The 21,147-nt window shown below is 33.4% G+C and overlaps 1 protein-coding gene and 1 pseudogene across 1 annotated transcript; one reads left to right on the forward strand and one right to left on the reverse strand.

The window, feature by feature from the left end:
• Positions 1–5,539: 5,539 nt before the first annotated feature.
• LOC149530450 (uncharacterized) lies at positions 5,540–11,763 on the reverse strand. Its single transcript, XM_089808695.1, has 6 exons — positions 10,823–11,763; positions 8,121–8,277; positions 7,801–7,977; positions 7,631–7,714; positions 6,509–6,590; positions 5,540–6,368 (listed from the first exon to the last, which is right to left on the reverse strand). The coding sequence occupies exons 1-6, from the start codon at positions 11,164–11,166 to the stop codon at positions 5,896–5,898; spliced, it is 1,317 nt and encodes a 438-aa protein (XP_089664821.1). The 5' UTR covers positions 11,167–11,763; the 3' UTR covers positions 5,540–5,895.
• Positions 11,764–17,003: 5,240 nt separating this feature from the next.
• Positions 17,004–17,696, forward strand: LOC149530451 (putative GPI-anchored protein At4g28100 pseudogene; annotated as a pseudogene).
• The last annotated feature ends 3,451 nt before the right edge of the window (positions 17,697–21,147 follow it).

Here is a 21,147-nt window from a genome sequence, read left to right on the forward strand (position 1 = left end):
GAAATGGAAAACACCTAACATCCCTTATGAAAGCTCCACTTTAATTGCATAGAGGATATCATCTATAGAGATATAGGTCTCTAGATACCCACAATCTATGAATCCTTCCCTTGATCATCTTTATACAAAATGGTCTTCTTTTTGCAATCCATACTAGCTCTATGAGAGTCGAGCCAATCCATACCTAAGACCACATCATAAGAGCCAAGAGGAATGTCTTGAAGGTCAACTAAAATCACAAACCCTCCTAGGCTTACTTCACACTACTACACTATGAAATCTGTGGGAACACTAGCCCTGAGGCTAGTTCCACTTGCTAACCCAAACCCCACTTTACCACCTCTAACTTACATTTAGCAACTATGGATGGTGAGATAAAAGAGTCTGTAGCACCTAAATCAACCAAAACAGAGAGAGGTGTACCTTGGATAGCTCTTGTAGTCTCAACCACGGTCCCCTAATGATCTACCTAATAGTGGTCCACTATTGCAAATACTCTATGAGCTATACCTGCATCTCCAATTGTGGGCTTAAATGTTGTTGGCCTAGAACTTGAATAGTGAGATGCATGTTGTGGGAAGTTGGCTACAATGTGTCCAAACTATCCACAAGAATAACATCACGTGCCTCTACTACATCCCCTCCCTATTGGAGGTGCACTTGACTATTCATTGTTATCCCTACTAGCAAAAAATTGGTTTCTCTGCATAGGCAAAGTGTTTTGATTTTGCCTACTGTGTTGTGCATTACAATAGTTCTTAGAGATAGAACCATTACCACCACTATGTGTCGAAGGGTATGATCCCTTCTATTATTGTTGTTGCTAAGGTTACTAGTTCTAATTTCCCTTAGGAAAAGAAGGTTTCTTGTTCCCACCTGAGTTGTGGTTACCCTTGGATCCTGATACTATAGCTGCTCCCACAAAGCCACCATGTCCTAGAGTGACACTCTTCTCTATAAGTATTGCTTGATGTACCACATTTTTTAGGGTTTTAGGTTCAAATACCTTAACACCCCCAACTAGATGGTTTTTCAAACCTCTGATGAAATGTTGTGCCAACTATGTTGGGTTATCACTAATTCACGCATAGGGCATGAGCTCATTGAATTTATGATCATACTCTATTACAGTCATAGTGAATTATCTCAGGTTGTGGAATTCATCTACTCTTTGTCGATTCCATTCCTCTAGTAGGAATCGCTCATGGAAGTTCTCTAGGAATAACTCCCATGTGACGTTGTTCATATTTGTACCCAGTTTCTTCTCTTTGATAGTCCACCATTTGGCTCCAAAGAGTTCTAGGTTGGTGATAACAAACCTCACTTTGATGTTAGAGTTAAAGTCTTGTATAACAAAAACCCTATCTAGAGCACTAAGTCATTGCTCGACCACATAACCTAAACCCAACCCATTGAAGGGTTTGACCTTGGACCTTTGATGGTCCTTCATCTAAGTAGCTACAACTGATCTCTATCGGTCCCTTTAAGGCCTCCTAGGCCTAGGTCTCTTCTCATTCCCTATCTAGTGTGCTCCTTCCTGACCAACACCTTGAAGAGGAGGTAGGCGATCCATAATGGTTCTTATCATTTGCCTCAGGTCAACCTCCTTTGAGTCAACCTACTGCTCTCTATGGTTCTCTTCCTAATTCTCATTGATATGATCTTCCCTTTCTCTTCTTAAATAGGGCTTTCATGGACAGACTCATGTACACTGATGTTTATGACTTGTCTATGGCCTCTACCATGGCCTAAGCTATGACCTCTAGCTGAAGATCTCATCCCAAATACCATCCTACAATAATATCCAAGATAACAAGATGCTATAATAACCATAAAAATATACTACTATAAAGCATATACATAAGAAACGTATTTTGAAAATAGTATAGGTTCAATTTTCAGTTTTGCCTATATTTGGTATAAGTATGTTTTAGTTTTGAAGTTTAAGTGTTCAAATTTGAGAATATAAAAATAATAGTTTAAGTTTTGTTTATGTTCAACTAGTTCAAGTTTTCAAGTTCGTAATAGATACATATAATAATTAAAGTTTCGTTTTAGTTTAACTAGTTAACAACTAGTGGCGTTCCAATACACCTAAAGCTCCCAATGTAGAACGTCAAACTCTGATACTAGATGTAATAGGATCCAAAAGAACTAACCTAAAGTTTTCACTAAGTTTGCCAAACTTTTTTTTTAAGATAACATATAACAGCAATTATAAAATAGTGGAAGCAATAACATACATTCATACATAATCAACTCATAAACAAATTATATTCTTTAAGGGTCCCAAGATGTTGAATCACATTTAAATTTAAATAATACTAAATCCAATATAAAACACATCCACATTAAAGATTAACTACAAGTTCAAATCCATTTAAATAGTATACAATTGTCTCGAATGCAACTTGCAATATTTGGAATGCACAATCATCCACTATACATGTCATAGGGTATGAAAGACTAAAAGAATATACATCACAAAATAGATTACATCATCTCTTTAAGATCCATGAAATAAAATACGTACAATAGATATAACCATCCATGATAATACACAAAGATAGAATAAAAGGAAATGTAGAACAAGGAACTCCAGCCACGTCATCAACTGACAGATCTCAATAGTAAAAGTAAAAAGCACTACCACCCGACCTCGTGGTAACCCAAAAAGGTCCACTCCCACCATGCTAAGGAGATAGTCTCAAGTCCCAAATAGGATAACAAACTCAAAAGTCAAAAGTAATATCTAAGTCAAGGGAAAACCTAAAAGCAATCTAACTTAGGGTACCAAGACACAAGTGACATCTAAACCCAGAGGCAAACAAAGACACGTAGGGAATCTACTATGCAAGTGAGAAAGTGTCATCACATGAGTCAACTCTAAGGTTACCGTGGAAGCCTGACTGGACTCCGGCCCCCTAGTGACTCTATGTGGCCCTGGTATCTTTTCATACTGACAAGGAATACTAACGAAGCAAGGTCACAACTAAGTATCATCTCTACTCTCATCCAATTCTGTACTAGCACTCGAGGCATGGGCGAGGAAAGACAATGACTCTTGTTAGTTCATTTTACTCTCATTTAATTTAATGTTATCACTTATTAGACACTAGGTCTAGGCAACCTCTTTGGGCTCTGACCTCCATTGCAAGTCACTTCCCAACATTACGTATAGATAACCTACCATAAGCTTAGTAAAGAAAAAATATCTCAAAAGACCACATACTATACACAACAACAAACTGACAAGTACTAAAATCACTCGGTCAAAATACAAGCATCACTAATACAATCATCCTAACAAGACTGATCCAAGAAAGTACACATAAACCAAATCATAACATCATAAGTAATCACCAAAATAATACTTCCTAGCCTCTAGTAAACATCCTAGAAATGGTCAACACTCTAAGTCAACCCCAAACCCGACATACAAGAAAACATTCAACAAATAGTGTAGTTTCATAGTTTTGTTTAATTTTGTAAACACATAGTTTGAGTTTACAATAAGGTTAAGTTTCCATTTTGTTGTACGTTTTTAGTTTGATAAAGTCACTATCTTCCCTTCACAACTTAACCCATTTTCACATTTAAATATGAACACATCATTACCATTAACTCACACAATTGATATCTCTATAAGGATCATTAATTTAAAATAATAGTTAATAAATAATTAACTAGTAATTATTTAACATTATTAAAAGATAAAATAAATCTCATAAAATGATTACCTTCTAACATCCTATTAACAAATTTATTAATTAATAATTAAATTAATTAACTCAAAATTACTAATAACATATAACATATTTAACAACTAATAATATTTTTAATAATTAAAAATATATATTTATAAAAAATATTATTAACAATCAAACTGAAATTAAAAATTTTAATAATATAAAATTTTAATAATAATAAAATGAATAATTTTTTTAATAAAACTCAGAGCTTTTAAAGGCCCATCAGCCTGCTATATGATGTGGTCATGTCGTGTCGTAGCAGGCCCTGCGACTACATAAGCAGGTCCTGCATAAGCAGTACCTACTACTATCACAGCAGGACTACTACGACAATCCCTCTCCAAAATCCCAATCCCTACGAAACAAGCTCTAGATCTCTAATAAAGAGTTCTCCCCTAAATTTGGGCTCTGATTGTGCAATCATGTGATGAAACTCGTTGATTAAATTATTTTTAATATTTTATTAACTTTTAAATATTCATGCACACTTTTGAAATTTAAAAATATCTTTATTAAATAAATTTATCTTTCTCTCTTTAATAAGTTTTGAAGCGTTTTTGATAAAAAAAATTATTAACTTAAGTAATAATAATATTTACCATTTCTTTAAAAATGATCTCCTAAATATATTATTATTTTAAATAAATATTATTACGCTCTAAAATTAGAACTATAATTTTATCTTTAAATTTAATTCTTTTATTTAATTAATTTCTCAATTAATTAAATATTAAAATTATCTTAATATTTTTTATTAAATTAAATCATTAATTATTATTTTAATTTGATTTAATTAACAGAAAAATCACCATAGACCCATGATGAACTATGAAAACCCATCATAAAATACAACATACAAGATCAAACTCAAGGATTATAATCATGAATTTATATCATATGTTGAACTCGAAAGGGTAAACATCTTAGATACTTGCCCTACTTTGTAGGACAAATGATTTAAGGATAAGATTCAGGCTCAAAAGTTATCTCCTCTCTCTTACCATTGAGATATTGCGATAGAGAACACTCATCCTAACAATTCAGGGAAGTCGATATCCGATACTTACAATCTGCATAAAATCCACACATGTACAAACACATATATTCTAAACTAAACAGGCAATGACAAAAAGTGGTGCATTGTGTATATCCCAACTAGTAGGTGACTACGACTTCCTTCCTCAACTACATCAAAAATGTCAAACATAAAGAAAACATACACATACACCATATACATGCAAGTATGGGGTAAATATCAATAGAAACCATGTATAAATAATCCATCTAACTAACATCATTAAATAACTAGAATCACTGTAAATCATTAAATAAGTCGTAGAGATTAAGGATGCAGCAATACAGGCCCACCTCATTTCCTAACAGATCATAGAACTAGGATAAAAATGTGGCACGCAACTGTTTTGTTGTATAGATATACAAGCACCAGATTGCAGATATGACTAAATTTGTGTACATTTGACTAATTTCTGAGCAAAGCCGGAACCCATATTGATGGAACAGTTCGAGATATGTTTTTTTTTTTTGACAATTTGCAATAAGTTGGTAATTTTTCATTTCAAGTTTTTATTCCAAGCTTAATTGATATGCAAGTATGCACCAAGTAACAGAGGCTGGTTAATATTAATCTTCTGTATGTTCACAATTTTTTTTAATTATATTGGAGCGCTAGTTTAGAAAACTACAAAACGCTAAAATGGTGGCATTAGATAATGGTTTGAACACACGTGCACATATGACAGACTTAGAATGACTTGAACGCATTGTAATAAGTTAAGGGCATCCATCACATATTGGCAACGTTGCAAAGAAACTATATTGTATCTTCTTCAGACATCTATTACATTGATGAAGAATTCTCAAGATCACAACTGATGAGAGGAAAAAATTTGCAACTTTATAAGAGAAGCACAATGTGATTTCTGACTGATTGCATTTTCTTGGACTACTGTAAAATCTGCAACGAACATTCCCTTCAGCTTCTTGCTCCGATAAGAAGTTGCAAACGATGTTACAGAGATTGTCTTCTACCCAGTCCTAAATCAAGGAAAAATGCAATGAATATCCATCCTGTTCTGATCGATATAGCCTGTAATCACCATAAAATCGTTTCCATTCTTCACTGTTATTGCCGTTTCCCAATATTTCCTAACCTTCTTGCTACTCCAATGATGACTGCTTTACTCACAATCCCTCTATCAAGTCCACATGCAAGAGCCATGGCTCCTCCAATTATAATGAATTTCCATCCATTTCCTTGCCGTGTCTTTGATGAAACATGTCCCCCCTCTGCTTCTTTGGAAGATGCTATAATATCTTGTGAATCCTCAGTGTCTTTGGAAGTTAACCCCAATGTTCTAGATAAGTCTGCAGGCACTTTTGAGTTAATTCTTGCCATGAATGCACATCTTGATAAAGGAGATTCCGACTGCCTCTCCACTTTATATGCCAATATTCCACGTTCTATATTCCGAACAGCTCCCCACATTCCTTGACGGACTCCAAGCTTAGCAATCTCCCATGGGATTCCCATGTCTTCATGATGAAAGAGCACAACCTCACAGGCAGATAACTGTCCATCTCCCTTCCTTGATTCCACTGTTGTTGACATAAAAGGGGGGCAAAAAGTATTATAGCGCATAAAGAATAAAAATCTGAGAATTTATATAAACTAAACAAAAAATAGTTAAGCACTTGGCATAAGAGGCTGCAAGTGCAAAGAGTGCAAAGTATTATACCTGCCCGGATGGACCAGCTAGAATAGTAGAGGTCAACACGCCTTGGTTTATTGTGTCTTGGGAGTGAGGGGTATGGTACACCCTGCACAAATAAATTCAAAATATACATGTTAGGTTGCCCTACTTTCAAATTTACCATAATCTAATACAGCTAATTTAGAAAATAAAAGATTTTTAAATGTTTTAAAACTTTGGAATGGCTCTGTCATCTGGAAACCACTCTCCAACTATCTAGTTTTGATTCTTGAACAGACAGTTTCTTTTATCAAGCAGAAGAGGTTGATCATGTAGTTTATGCCAGGACCGAAATACAAGTTCTCTTATATAGTTTCTACAGCTTTGCGCAACTCTCTAAACAGAACTTTTCTGTGCTTACCGAAGTCCGCACTGCTAGAAGTTGGCATCAGTCATTTGGACCTCATTCAGCATTCTACTCAATATGCATTTAGAACTAATACACTAGAGGAAAATGTTTGTTAATTAAACAGTTTTAGGGCTTGCACATGATACACCAAGATATCAAAAAACTCTCTCCTGAAGTTTACTTGATGTGGTTTGAACATTTTAGAGGTTATTCTCAAAGCAAGTTTTCAATGATTAACCCTAACAGAATCCAAAAGCAAATTTCAAAGATATTTTCAACTACTAATACAGGAAGTACCACTTCCCATGGATTTACAAGAATTATGCTTCGTTGAAGACTCACATTAGCAATCATGACACAACTGAAATTTCTTAATAGTTTTCACAGCAGTTTGTAAAAAAGAAAGTTAACATCTGCGATCATCTCGTCAGACTGTGTAAAAAAAAATTCAAATAAGCAACTGGAGAAAAGAAGATTTACAATTCTTTTTCACTAACACTAAAATTTGATTGCATCAAACAAAACCTCAAATGGCAAAGCATGTCAAACAATATGCCACTTTCAAACTATAAACCCTAAAATTGCATCCTTACTATATCCTTTCCCCGTCATTAACTGTATTTTTTACTACCAAATGTAGCCCCTAAAAGAAGAAGCTTATTAACTTTGAAAACCAAAGAATTTTTTTATAGAAAATGTTATTACTATAGAAAATGTTATTACTATCCTAACCTAATGGCAAGTTTCCAATGTCACACCTTTGTAACACATAAATACGTTCTTCCAGACTCCCAAATCCGACGACCAATCACATATTCCCTATCACTGCAGAAGGCTGGAAACTGCAAGATTTAAAACAATAGTAAGAAAATAATCTAAAACTCAAGAAGTTCTAAAAGCACAAATTTATGTCAATCATCCACTGTACCTTTTTAATCCAATGGACAATCATTGTTCCTGTCTGAGGACATTCTTCTAGAGTCTTTGAGTAAAGTTGCATATTATCCCACTTAGCACGAAATTCATCATCCCAGAAAAAATCTCTCAGGAGTTCAGGTGTGACATCCTCATATACTGTTCTGCTTCTATATTGGGGAGGACCAACCTGTATATGGTATTAGTGTATCAAAAGTTAACTTGAAATCTTGTAGCTGGGGACAGGCAACAATGTAGATAATATGTTCCTAAGAAATTGGCAAGATACAAGAAATCCAATGCCTTTTGCATCAGACATGAAAGGAAAATTACCTTTGGATCACGTCGCCAAGCTTGGTAGCTCATGGTTGGAGTTGCACGATCCATGACCTGATGCCACAGAGGACCACCATCTTTTACTTCAAGAAGACGACATAAGTGCTCCAAGTCCCCATTTGTTACAACTAAATCCTTTCCTCCATTACTGGTACTGGAAATGCACAAAAATTGTCATGCACCTATAACTTAAACCTTTAAAGCAACTAAATTAATAAATTATAAATCATTCATAAACTCATTACAGTAGTGCATGTGCAAAGGAAATGAAATGAAATGAATGATTTTAATGACATCCACGAGACCAAAGCAGTCTAAGGGACCAAAGGACATTCAATCAATACCAATGAGGGAATTCATTTTAGTTAATACTTTAGCTGTAGTTATTTAGTTGAAGATCAGTCAAATTCATATACAAGTGATCCGAGTTAAGGTATCATTCAAATTTCAGTTGTATATAGAAACAAATTAAGAGGAGGTAGAGGGTGGCAAGTTGTAAGCTGGAAGCTATAAATGTCTCTGTAGGATTTTTAGCTTATATTATAGGTTTCTCTTATGTAAATAATTCCTTAAAAAAGAATCAAATCAAATACAGATAGGGAAAAAAAAAAATGATTCAACAAGCAATTGCTGATCCTATAAGCTTCACTTCTTACACATGGAGACTGAAAAATGGCCCCAAAGCTTTAGAGCAGAAAAAATTCCCTATGGCCCCATTATGACGATCCCCCAACTTTAGATTCTGTATAAGGCAGAACTGATATGTAAAAAATATAATCTCTATCTAATATCCCTTTCAAAGTATTTTACGAAGTACAATCAAGTTGAGGCATTCTTCTGTTTTGTAAGTTTTCACACTACAATCTCAAGAACTAGCATTTTGAACCAATTTGGTAGGTCTTATACTTTCACTTCTATGCTATGCACAGTGCATGTTATGACTGTGTCATCCAGCTTCTATAAAAAACTTGAGGTTCTACCAAGGGAATTTTTGTTATTCAAAAATAAAGAACACTGAAGAAAAGCAAGATCATGACTTAAATTACATGATCAAGAGTTTCAAATGTGTATAACTGCAAGGACGTCCTAAAGAAACTTGAAAGAGAAAGACTTAAATGAGTACCAAAATTGAAATTATATTTGATGAAAGTAACTAAATCGATGAAAGAGTTAGGGTTCTAGACAAAAGGTAAAGATCTTTGAGATTCAAGGAAAGCGGGATGTAATTATCTATGTATTGACACAAGAAATAACTCAACAGAACATAAGTAATTCATCCATGATAAAATGAAGAATCAATCAATGAAATAAATCCATATCCCATTACCATAATTAGATCACGTGATCTTTAATAGAAGCCTAGTGACGAATTAACACAGGTAAGCAGGTATTTTCAACAGATAAAATTCCCCGTACTTAGTTATAGCCATAAAGACAAATGGGAAAGGTACAGGGACAACTTATGGAACAAACCTGGAAAGCAATCCCAAGTAAGAGAGTAGATGTAATTTGGAAATAATATCAACAAGAATTCCAAAATTGGAAGCAGTTCTAAACCACCTCTATACAAGTGCTTAGATTTGATAAAATGGCCTCGCCAATGAACGAATTTTACTTCAATAAAATACAAAGGCCAGGTGAAGTCACTAGAATGATGCTCTTACTCTTACTAGCTCACAGCCAAATTTTTGCAAAGTTGACACAAATTGTGTAGGCTAAATCTGCATCATTTACTGGAAGTGGGATATAAAAAACATATAAAATTATCAATGCCCATTAAACTTATCAACCTTCAGCTTACCCTGTCTTATGAACCTTCAGCTTACCCCATCTGCCATTGCTCCCACCCAAACGTGAGACTCCCACAGACTAAGTGCTAATTAACAAAAACTTGTATTTACAAGAGTGCTCAGCAAAAAATTAAGTAAAGCCACAGAACATGATTCTATTCCTAATTAACCTGGAGGTTGAGAAAACTAACTAATCCAACTGATAGCCATGCGCAACTAATAGGCATGTGATTGGGTGTTAAGTTAAATCTAGGATCACCGGATTGCTTCCAGTTTGGTAAACAGATTATATACCATAATGGAGAGGTTCTACGCAACCGCCCTTTGAACTAAGGCACCCTTATAAGCATGGGTGCTGTTCCCCGAACTGCACCAGATAAATTTCAATTGAAAATTTGTGTTAAGCATGAAAATATAATGCAAACCCTACCATTATGTCATGTCTTGGTGCTGTCCTAGGCTAACCTACGTGGTCAGGGATTGTCGTTGTAGCAACTAACCATGCTCGTTCTTAAGGGCATGACTTCTACAAGTTTGGCAATGTGTTAAGAACTCCAACAGTTAGGATGAAACCACCGAGTTCGGTTCTTGGGGAATTTCTTCTGTTCCAAAGAAAAAAATGCCCCATAACTATAATTCAAGATTCTATCCATAGCCCCTGCTGCTATGAAAGGAAAAAAATGCAACGGAACCATAATTCAAGATTCAAGATTATATATATTTCTGGGCTACGGAATTGACTAGGGCCAAATCTAATATTGTTCATCGGGAAAGCAAGTTGCATATAGTTTGCCAATGCAATTGTAAATCATAACAAGAACAAATCACAAAAACAGCAATAATATATACCATAAAATGACTGAAGAAAATGAAAAACAGATCATTCATGGACGCATGTCCATTACTTACTCTTCTTCAGGATGAAACTGATGATCAAATGCTTCTTCTCGTTCCGACTCCCAAGCCCTGAAACTTGTCCACAAGTTTCTCAGCAAGGGAAATCCCATGAAAGCAGTGAGAGCAGCGCTGAAGCCATGAGGAGCACTCAACAACAACTGAGGTCTAAGACTCCTGAGCCCCACAAGTAGGAGACTAGCCCACTTTGGCTTCCACGCCCATCCCACCACCAGTCCTATCATAACAGCCAACCAAACAGGAACCAAGCACATCACAACATCCACTAGGGTGTCCACAACTGCTTCCTTTTGAAACCCCTGAAATATCCCACCATTATTGCTACTCACAAACGCCATAGCCAGTTCCCAATTCAATATCAATCCCAAGTTCAAGCTTTTATTATCAATCCGAAACTGGGATTGGATTTCCCTTTTGCTTCCAAGGAGGGTGAACCCGAAAGAACAGAGAAGGCATTTATTGGAGAATCCTATTAATCCCCAGTGTATATATATTGGTATATGTATATAAATTAATGTATGTATGTTCTAAGGGTTACAGCAGTCCAAGGGCAAGCAGGAGATGGGTACAGCAATTTCATGGAGAAATATAAAAGGCATGTGAGGAATGTGGATAAGGATAAAGATAGAGAGGGAAATGACTCGGTGGAGAGAAACCTCCCAAGAGGGCTGCCTGGGATTGGTCCAAGAGCCAGATGGCAGATTTAACTAATCTAAACCTTCGGGCATTTCATTTCTAACTCCGTACCTAAAACGCGGAGAAACGAAGTTGGACTATGGTCTGCAATTTATATCCCATGTTTAATTTGCTTTACCCTGTGTAGGTACCGGTTGAATATATAAATTTTGACCCCGCTTGTTCGCATCGAGTTCTTTCTCGCATGCATTTTGCATTGGTCAGTTATGACTCGAGAGACCGACCGTGATAATTGAGTTAATTGAGAAAGAGTAAATAAAGGGATTTGACGACTTTTAAAAGTTTCTTAAGAATTTTTAAAAAGGGATTTTGACCACTTTTAAAGTTTCTTCCAATATTTTTTTCCACCTTGTTAGTGAGAGCAAAGTCAAGGATTGTTGGGCGCATTATGAGAGAGGGGAGAGTACCTAGTAGACATTTAGGCTAATTTTTCATATCTAAAATTCTAAAAATCGTAAGTTGGAGTTTAATCATTTTTGTGTATATTTTCTTATATGAATTAGCAACTTAAAGCTAAGATTTTAGCTTTTGTGTATCCACATATTTCTTTCTATAGAGATCATTGAATTCTAAGTGTCAAAAAGTGTATTTTCAAAGTATTTCGTTATACTTACTATGTTCTTGCATCAATAGTCGTTCACTCAAAAAAGCTAGTACTTGTGGCCAAATTTCCTAGTACTACTTATGAAATGTCCTTATAGTGGTGCACAAATGGGCCAATCACTAACCAAAAAAGTTAAAAAAATGATCAACTATTAGTAAATGTAGGATCAGTTATTAGTACACATGTTTCCATTTTTTGAGCTCTTTTTAAATAGTTTTTTGGTCTTTTGGTGAAGTTGAATGGTTCTAAATGAGCCCACTAGACATCAAGTCTTGCGGAGTGCAAAGTCTCCAAAAAATATGTGTTAAAGATTTCTTTTTTACTCTCTTCGATTTTACCAATGAGGAAAACTTTAGAAACAGTAACTCATAAATATTTTCAACTTGTTTGTACAAGTTGAAGATACCTTTACTATTTTATATTTTAATTATCAATAAAGAAATATGAAAGAGTTTACAAGGGAAAGACTCTAAAGTAAGACATGGTTAATATAAAATGGGTGTTAAAAAAGTTTGTCATATCAAGGCCTTAATTCCACGAGAGATCATGAGGAAAAATCCTAAATAGGAGCAAATATTAAGTGGAGAGAAAAAGTGCTAGAACTTTAATTGAAAACTAGTTCTCATTAGCTAATATGTAAAATAGGTAGATAGATGACATAAGAATGGAAAAAGAGAATATGCATAGATAGTTACCCCCCTTCTAGATTATTGTATTATAGTGGTTGGTCATCCCTCCTACTCATGAGTTTTGTAACACAAGAATGATAGAGATAGAGTGACATTATAGAGTGACATTTTGTCATAGAGTGCCCAATATATAATGAGGTTTGTACTATTAATGTAGAGATCTTAAAATGGATAATTTAAGTACTTTTTTTTTGAAGAAACAAAGCTAACAAATAACATATTAATTCATCAAAGTTCATTGTTGAAGGTAGATCTAAAGAGGAGATTGCAAATTGTTTAAGACTTTGGTGCCATGTTTTGAAGGTATGCCTTATTTTTTGGGCCTCACGGGTTGCTTTGGCCTCATGAGTATTATTAAAATCTTTCATTCATACATTCTATTGCAAGTCATATTGAATATTTTATATGATTGTTACTCAATAAATAATTATAAGGTTGGCTTTCATGAGGGGGTTTCAAATCTATTTTTAAGGAGTGAAAAGTCCTATGAGGTCAAAATAATTGATTGATGATTTCATTGGGATCTTTCCTTGGAAAATATCATCTCCTACTTTTTAGCGTTGTAGATATGAACAAGTGGAAAAGGTGGGGGGTTAGAAATCTGCTATCTTATTTATTTTTTTACCACTTGTCAATCATCTAAAGCTTTTCAATGCTTTTTTGCTTTTTTATTTTCTATTCCTTTACTTTGGTGAATTGAAGATGCTAAAGAAAAAAAAACTCATAAGACCATCATCTTCCATAATTTGTGGAGTTTAAACTTCAAATCGTGAACTACACTACAAAATTCATGGGACCACCCACTTTAAAATAATCCTAAAAAGTCTCAACAATACCTACTAAATATTCTTTGGAAGCCCACCTTCATGAGACCCCATTCTAAGTTTCATATATCTTTGGTTAAAGTCAAGCATTCATATATGTTCATTCCATCAAATTAATTCAATGTAGATCTCATTTTTTATGGAGGTCGTCTATGAAACATTTTAGCTAACCAATATGGGAACATGAGCCTTAGTTTGAATCTATTGAGGGGTATGAATTTGGTAGCAAATAATTTGTACAAGTTGAATTATGATTCGAGGAGCATCAAAAATTATTTTGAGAGAAAAATATTAGTTGATCTAAGGATTATTTTCTAACCTACATGGTAAACCTTTATTTTTTATCAAATAAATTCTTAATTGGTCATATTGTGCTAAGGAAGCAAGGTCTTGGTTGATATACAAAAGACTATCTTTCTAATCCACATGGTAAAACTCTATTTTATCCTGAATATATTTTGCATTGGCAATATGTTGATTTAGATGACTAGGTCTAATTTGATATTAAAGAGTTACTTTTTAATCCACACAATAGAAGAAAAAAAAAAACTTCAATATATGTCCAATTGGTCATAGTGTGCCTTGGGAAGCAAAATCTTAGTTAATATTAAAACTAGCTTTTTAATCTACATGTAAGATTGTTCTTGTCGAATATAGTTTGCATCTTACATATTGTAACTTAGGGGCAAAGTCTAAATTGATACTAAAGAATGACTTTTTGGTCTACATGGTAAAAGTGTGTTTTTTCCATTGATATATTTTTCATTAATCATTTTATAGCTTAGAAAGCAAATGCTTATTTGATACTAAAGAATGTCTTTCTAATAAAAAGGTAAAACTTAATTTTTGTCTCAATATACTTTGCATTGATTCTCTTATGTGCATTGATTCGCTTGTGATTTAACCAACAAAATCTAAATTAATACTTTAAAAAATTATTATCTACATAATAAAATTATGTATTTTTCAAATATATCTTGTACCAATTATATCATGCATTGAGTGATCATCTTATATGAGAATCAAAATATTAATTATCTAAATAATAAAATTGTTTATTTTTCAAATATATCTTGTACCAATTATATCGTACATTGATTGATTATGAAAATCAAAATCTTAAATAATGTTTTGATTTCTAATTTACATGAACATTATAAAATTTCAACCATACATATATATGACTTTTACTTCAATCAATTTGAGTGTAGATTATCATTCAATCATTCAATTTCAACTAAAGTACCCTTTTCTCCCAAAAAAATAAATAAATAATAATTATTGACTTTTTACTTCCATCAACATGAGTGTAGAATTGACAAATTGGTGCCAAACATTAGGGTTTATGGTTGACGGTGAGTTTTCCTGTCGCAAGACGGAGAGATCGGCGAAGGCAACGGAGGTTTTAATGCTGACGGACTTAATGGAGCGACGGTTAGTTACGTGACGGAAAATACAATGTTACCTACATTGGATTAACTGTACAAAATACGCCTTTGTCGTTGTTAGATGACGTGTACTGGGCGGAGATCTTTTAAACGTCCACGTCATCATCTCTTATCTTCTGACGCATCATATTTTGACAGAAAGATGGAATGTAATGTGTGTTGGATGACGGTCGGAGGAGGCTGTCAATTCTCCCTTGTGTTCGGTGGGGAGAAATTTTAGCAGAATTTCGGTTGTCAATTCTCAATCTATGAATGACTTGTAGAGTTGTAAGGCAACAAGAATCCCTTCACCTAAATCTAGGTTGATTAAACAAATTGTGATTATTAAACTTATAAAAATTAATGGAGGATAATTATATGATAAGAAAGATTTGATATTATTGTCAAAAAAAAAATATGGTCAATGGGTCTTTAGTTTTTGGTGAAGTTTAAAGGTTTTTAAAGATATCAATAGGAATAAAGTTTGTTGAGTATAAGGCTACGAGATCATAAGGGATGGGATTGAGACCATCTCGGATGAATTTGGCAGAATTGGTACCCCTTGATCCTTGACTCTTGGTCAAAGAGGTTTAGCCTATGGCTCATCTTTTCGAATTGGGAAGCTAAAATGACTCTGGGAATGAGAAATCTTAATGATGTTATAGTTTTAAACTTAATGTATGGATTTGAAGTAACATAATTTAAGACTTATAAAATGTGTTTGCACTTTGACCTTTGATGTTTGATATGTTTGTAAGGATTAAGGTGTTTGTGAATGCATAGAGAAAATGTGTTAGATCATCAAGGTAAACCCTTAGATTGATTGGGTCTATGAATTTGAGTGAAGATTGACAAACAAGGTACATAAGAGTACATGTAGCCTATATGGATATGATCTAATTTATTAGTGTGTCCCTTTCAAAAGTGTGCTTAAATGATTTCTCCTTCGTGTTCTTATCTTATCCTTTATAGGAGTTAATGGGACATTAAATGTTTTTAAACATCATAGACTTAACCACATGACACACAAAACATGTACCATAATAGCTAGTGTAAAGGGGCATAAAAGTTGGAATTTAAATTCAAGAATTTTTAACTTGAGGTTCATTTTCGTACACTATTGAGTTTTGTCGCACAAAACAAACTTTGACAAAAGCTCTAGTGGAGCTAGAGTCCTTGCCTTATGAAGGGAGGGGAATAATGATAAGGGGTAATATGAGGACTTTTAAGCTCAATAGGTGGACTATAGTGACAGGATAAGAGGAGGTAACTTTCAAATGTTTACTATTGTATTATATCGAACAAGCTGAAAATAACGTGATTTGAGAAGGGTCAATACAAAGAACTTCTATATAATAAAATTATGCACTTCCTATACTCTTAAACTTATTAAAACATTAAAGTTTGATATTTCTTTATTTTAAAATTAAGGATAAAAATTTTAAGAGAAATAAATAATTTCATTAAAAGCAACTATTTCTTTTAAGTTCTCATTGTTCAACTTGTTTTTACTAACTTTTAAAGATGTATATACCACATAATAGGGTAAATATAATTATTGATGGGATATAAAACATAGAATAGTATAAAATTTAAATTTGAATATTCAAAAAAAAATGTTGACCTCTATTGAATTATTTATAAAATTATTTCTATTATTATATTGATAATTTTTTTATTATGTAAAAGTTAAATAATATAATTGATTATTAGCCAATAGGCTATTATAGGTGAGCATTTCATCCAAACCTGTCTGACGCCGAAACAACATCTGGTAAACTACTTTTTAATCACCGAATCTTAGCTTTGATTTAGTCTATCAAATTTGGATTTGCTTTAGATTTGATTCTGTGTATTCAAATTTGATTTATATTTGATTTCGCCTATTTATGGTGGCATATGTGTTTTGTTTCGCATTCCTCGGGAAACTGGTGAGCGCGTGTTGGTTTTTCGTTTTCTCTGACAAATTTCAGAGCTTTTTCATTTCATGCTTTTAAGATTAATAAATTTTTCATGAGATCGGAGCAGCCATTAATGGTGGTCAACGCTTCAAATACCATCCCTGCACTACCCATGGTGGAGCAACGGCATAAGGAGACCTACAGACTGGATCTTTCGGAGGAGTGAAAGAGACTTGCAATGAAGGGAAATCTCTTGATAGGAGCTGGTGTTGCCCTATTTTGGTTGCTTGGCTTTACGTCGCCCATGCCCGCACTATGCTTCAGCCCTCCCCGATGCCACCCCTTTCTTCCTCCATCGCTTAGCTGCCCATCTTGCCCAATGATTCACAGGCCTGTGTGAATAGCCTTGAATCTTCTCTGTCCAATCAGGGAATTCATATTCCTCGCCCAAATGCTACCTACGATGCAATTATGTGATTTTGTGGTATTCGGGTTCACCAGCTCACTTCTCTTACTTGTCTTGCTACTTTTAATATTACTACTTCTATGCAAGGGTGTAATGCTTCTATTGCTCATCCTCTTGTGGTGCTTCAGGCCCTGAGGTCCAATTGTACTGATCCTTCTTACCAGGGGTGTATTAGATGCCTCAAGAGTCTTGATAAGGTAAGGTTTGGGCTTGATATTTGCCACTAGATTCTTTTGCATTCAGTTAAGAGCAAGATTTTGACATCTGGTTTCGGAGTTCATCATAATTTTGTGCATGTTATTTTTTAATTTTAAGTGTATAAGATTTTATCCATATCAGTTTTTGAATCAAACTTTAAAATCTAGAGTTCTTAACTTTCAAGTGAAAGATTTATTCCGTAACAGTTTTTTTGAACCACAACTATGTAAGATTTGTTTTGTATCAGTTTTTCAATTGCATACTAGAATCCATCACTATCAGCGTACCCCTCGCTTCTTTGGGTGCAAGTGCTAGTTATATACTAGCTAATATATATTCTATATGTAGAAAACGTCAAGATGCATCGAGGCGTTGAACTTTTTTTTAATGTATATTAAAAGTGAATAATGAAAAAATTCAATGCCTTGATGCATCATGGCATATTCTACATATAGATTATATATTAGCTAGTAGCAGTCGCAACGTGCATAACAAATTGAATAATTTATTTGATTATGTTTCAAATATAACTTTTCAATTTATATCATGGTTAGGTTTGGTATTAGGATTACTCTTACCATATATCATTTATTATAATAATTAGAGATAAGGTTTAGTGTTAATGTTGGGTCTATCATCTTGTTTAGAGTGGAAATATGCTTAGTGTTAGTATTAAAGTTAGGGATAGGGTTAGGGTCAAGACCTGTACTTATATTTATGATGATAAAAATTTAGTCAAGTTAGAAATAAATTTTTGGTCATGATATGTTTATAATTTAATGTTAAGGTTTATTGTTAGCGTTAGATTTATGTTAAGGTTTATTGTTAGGGTTGGATTTATGGTTAGGGTCATAATTTACTTTTATGGTTATGATTGTGTTTAGCCTTTAAATCAAACTTAATGTTATTTGGTAGGGATTAAGATTAGAATTATGATTAAGGTGATTGAACAGTTAGGATGGAGAATATTATTAATATGTTTATGATACAATAATAATTATCATAGGTCAAATACTTAAGATTAGGATTAATGTTAATGTTAGAGTTCAGATAATGGACAATCTTGAGATTTAAATTATGTTTAAGATTATGCATATAATTAGAACTTTGGTTTGAGAGACATTTAGATTTTAGTTTATTTTTGGTTTGTACATTATAAATAACACTTCATCTATATTTTCCACGTCCACTTAATGCTATCTATTTTGGAATTCTATTAATGATACATATTATATAAATCTATACAAAAGCAATGGTTAGGTTTAGGATTTATACATGATAGTTAGGATTATGCATATAATTAAGATTTATTAAAAATAAATTTAATGTTTAATTTATTTGTGTTACCACATATTTGTCACTTCCATATAAAGTAATATTTTGATACCAAACATATTAGAAAGTCATGCATATAGACTTATGAAAGTATAGCCTACACATGTTTTGAATATAGAGCTATGAAAGTAACTATACACATTATGTGAAGAATTAAAAAACTAAATTTCCTTCTATTCTAATATAAGTTTAAAAAGAATATGGAAGATATTTATAAAACCACATAAAAATCACATATTAAAAAAAAAAAGTTGTTGATTTTCAAACTTACAAAAATCAAAGAGAAAAGAGATGTTCCGATATAATCATATTTAATAATCAATAAGCACCATAGGTCAAAGAAGTAATAACTTTATGTAAAACACTTTGCCATAATGATGTAAGTACATGACATATTCTTTAGTGATCAGATTGGTATTATGACCTTTATTTGTGCAATGATCATGATGAACTTCTTTCATCATTGACGGAAATGCATCTGCACAATGAGATGCCTCACGTACTCTTTTTGAAACATCCACCATTTTCCATATTTCTAGCTCATCGGGACCATCAATCGTTAATGTTGTGTGTTCAAGAGTTTTCACGATACCTTTGCAGTACTCTGTAACCAATCTCACACATTTGTCAATATCAAATTCAAAAAATGTATTAGAGTTTATAGATCCATTTGGGCTTCCAACAATGATTTATGATTTGTTTTCTAAATCATCCATTGTTTTAGTTCTTTACTGCAAAAAAACTAAAAAATAGAAAATATCAATATTTCAAAATTATAAGTTTAAAATTATCCATAATTTCTAATAAAGTAAGAGTTAGAATAAATAATGTTTAGTACTACATGTTGCACAAGAAATATTAAAAATACTTAGAATAAGAGATTATTTTTTTTTCCAAGTAAAAATATGAAAATGCAATCTTTACCATTCAAATAACTAACTCAAGTAGAAAATAATGTATTTGAATTACCAAACTTATATAATATAAATAAATGAACATTAGATTTTTATCACCAAGCATTTGGCTCAAGAGACAAAATATAATAATATTGTTCATTATTTTGAGAAGTACAAACCATCAAAATTTATTGATAATGTCTATTATGTATCAAAAAAAATAACAAAAATGTGTTGAAAAAATGCACAATCCATCAAATAACTTCCAAGGTTCCCAATCTACTTTGTTCTTCCTTTCTTCTAGCAACTTCCTTTCCTGCCTTCATTTTTTCATATTTTTCATATGTGAAGGGTGGCATAATTCTTATTTCTTGCAAAGATTTGACACATGATATTGCCACAAATGTGAGACCAGTTCTTTCAGTGGGACTTATATCAATAGTAGCTCTTTGTAGTGTTAGTCCCTGTGACTTGTGTATAGTTATAGCCCAAGCCAATCTCAATGTAATCTACTTTGTGTTAACCCTATCAATTGTAGGAATCGAAACTCTTTGAGGATGATAATCATCAAAAGGAATTCCAGAGTAACTATCAAAATCCACAAGTACATATGATGGCGATAGAGGTGGTGTGCTTCTAGGTCTATATACAATACTTTGAATATATCCTAATGCTCCATTGACAAGACCAGCTTCAATCCATAGGTTTGAAGTTAGCATCACCCTTGCATCTTTGCTAAGTAGTAGTTGCATGTCCAACTCATCACTTTCATCTCCATCCATAGAACTCTGTGTTGTTTTAATAGCAATGCTTCGTGCAATAGGGTTTGTTAATGATAGTAGCATTTTCTTATTATGATTGTACACATTTTCATTTGTTGAAAATAAATGAACACCGCTTTAAAACTCCTCATTTTCTGTAATACTCATGTTTGAATTACATCTTGACATAAGTATCATCCAATCCTCTAGTGTGGGGTTTGCATCCCTTATATTTGATAGAAGAACACAAAATCTTTCTTGCTCATTGTTGTACACTCAAAAGTGTCCCACTCTAAACCCTTCTATCCAAACGATTCCATGAGTTTGGAATGCTTGGATGCCGGCTTAAAGCTCCCTATCCACGGAGTGCAAGAGAGTGTATTTTAAGTTCAAGGGCTCTCAGCTAAGCCTTAGGAATAATCTTCTTGCTAGTAAACCATGCAATGGGAGGTTCCAAAGACAAGATGCAAGAATGCAAATGTCTCAAGGAGTTCTTCAAGAATGCAATGCAAGTATGGAAAC

Source organism: Cupressus sempervirens, chromosome 11 (assembly GCF_028749045.1).
Source record: "Cupressus sempervirens isolate cs-2001-9-10 chromosome 11, ASM2874904v1, whole genome shotgun sequence".
NCBI lineage: Eukaryota > Viridiplantae > Streptophyta > Pinopsida > Cupressales > Cupressaceae > Cupressus > Cupressus sempervirens.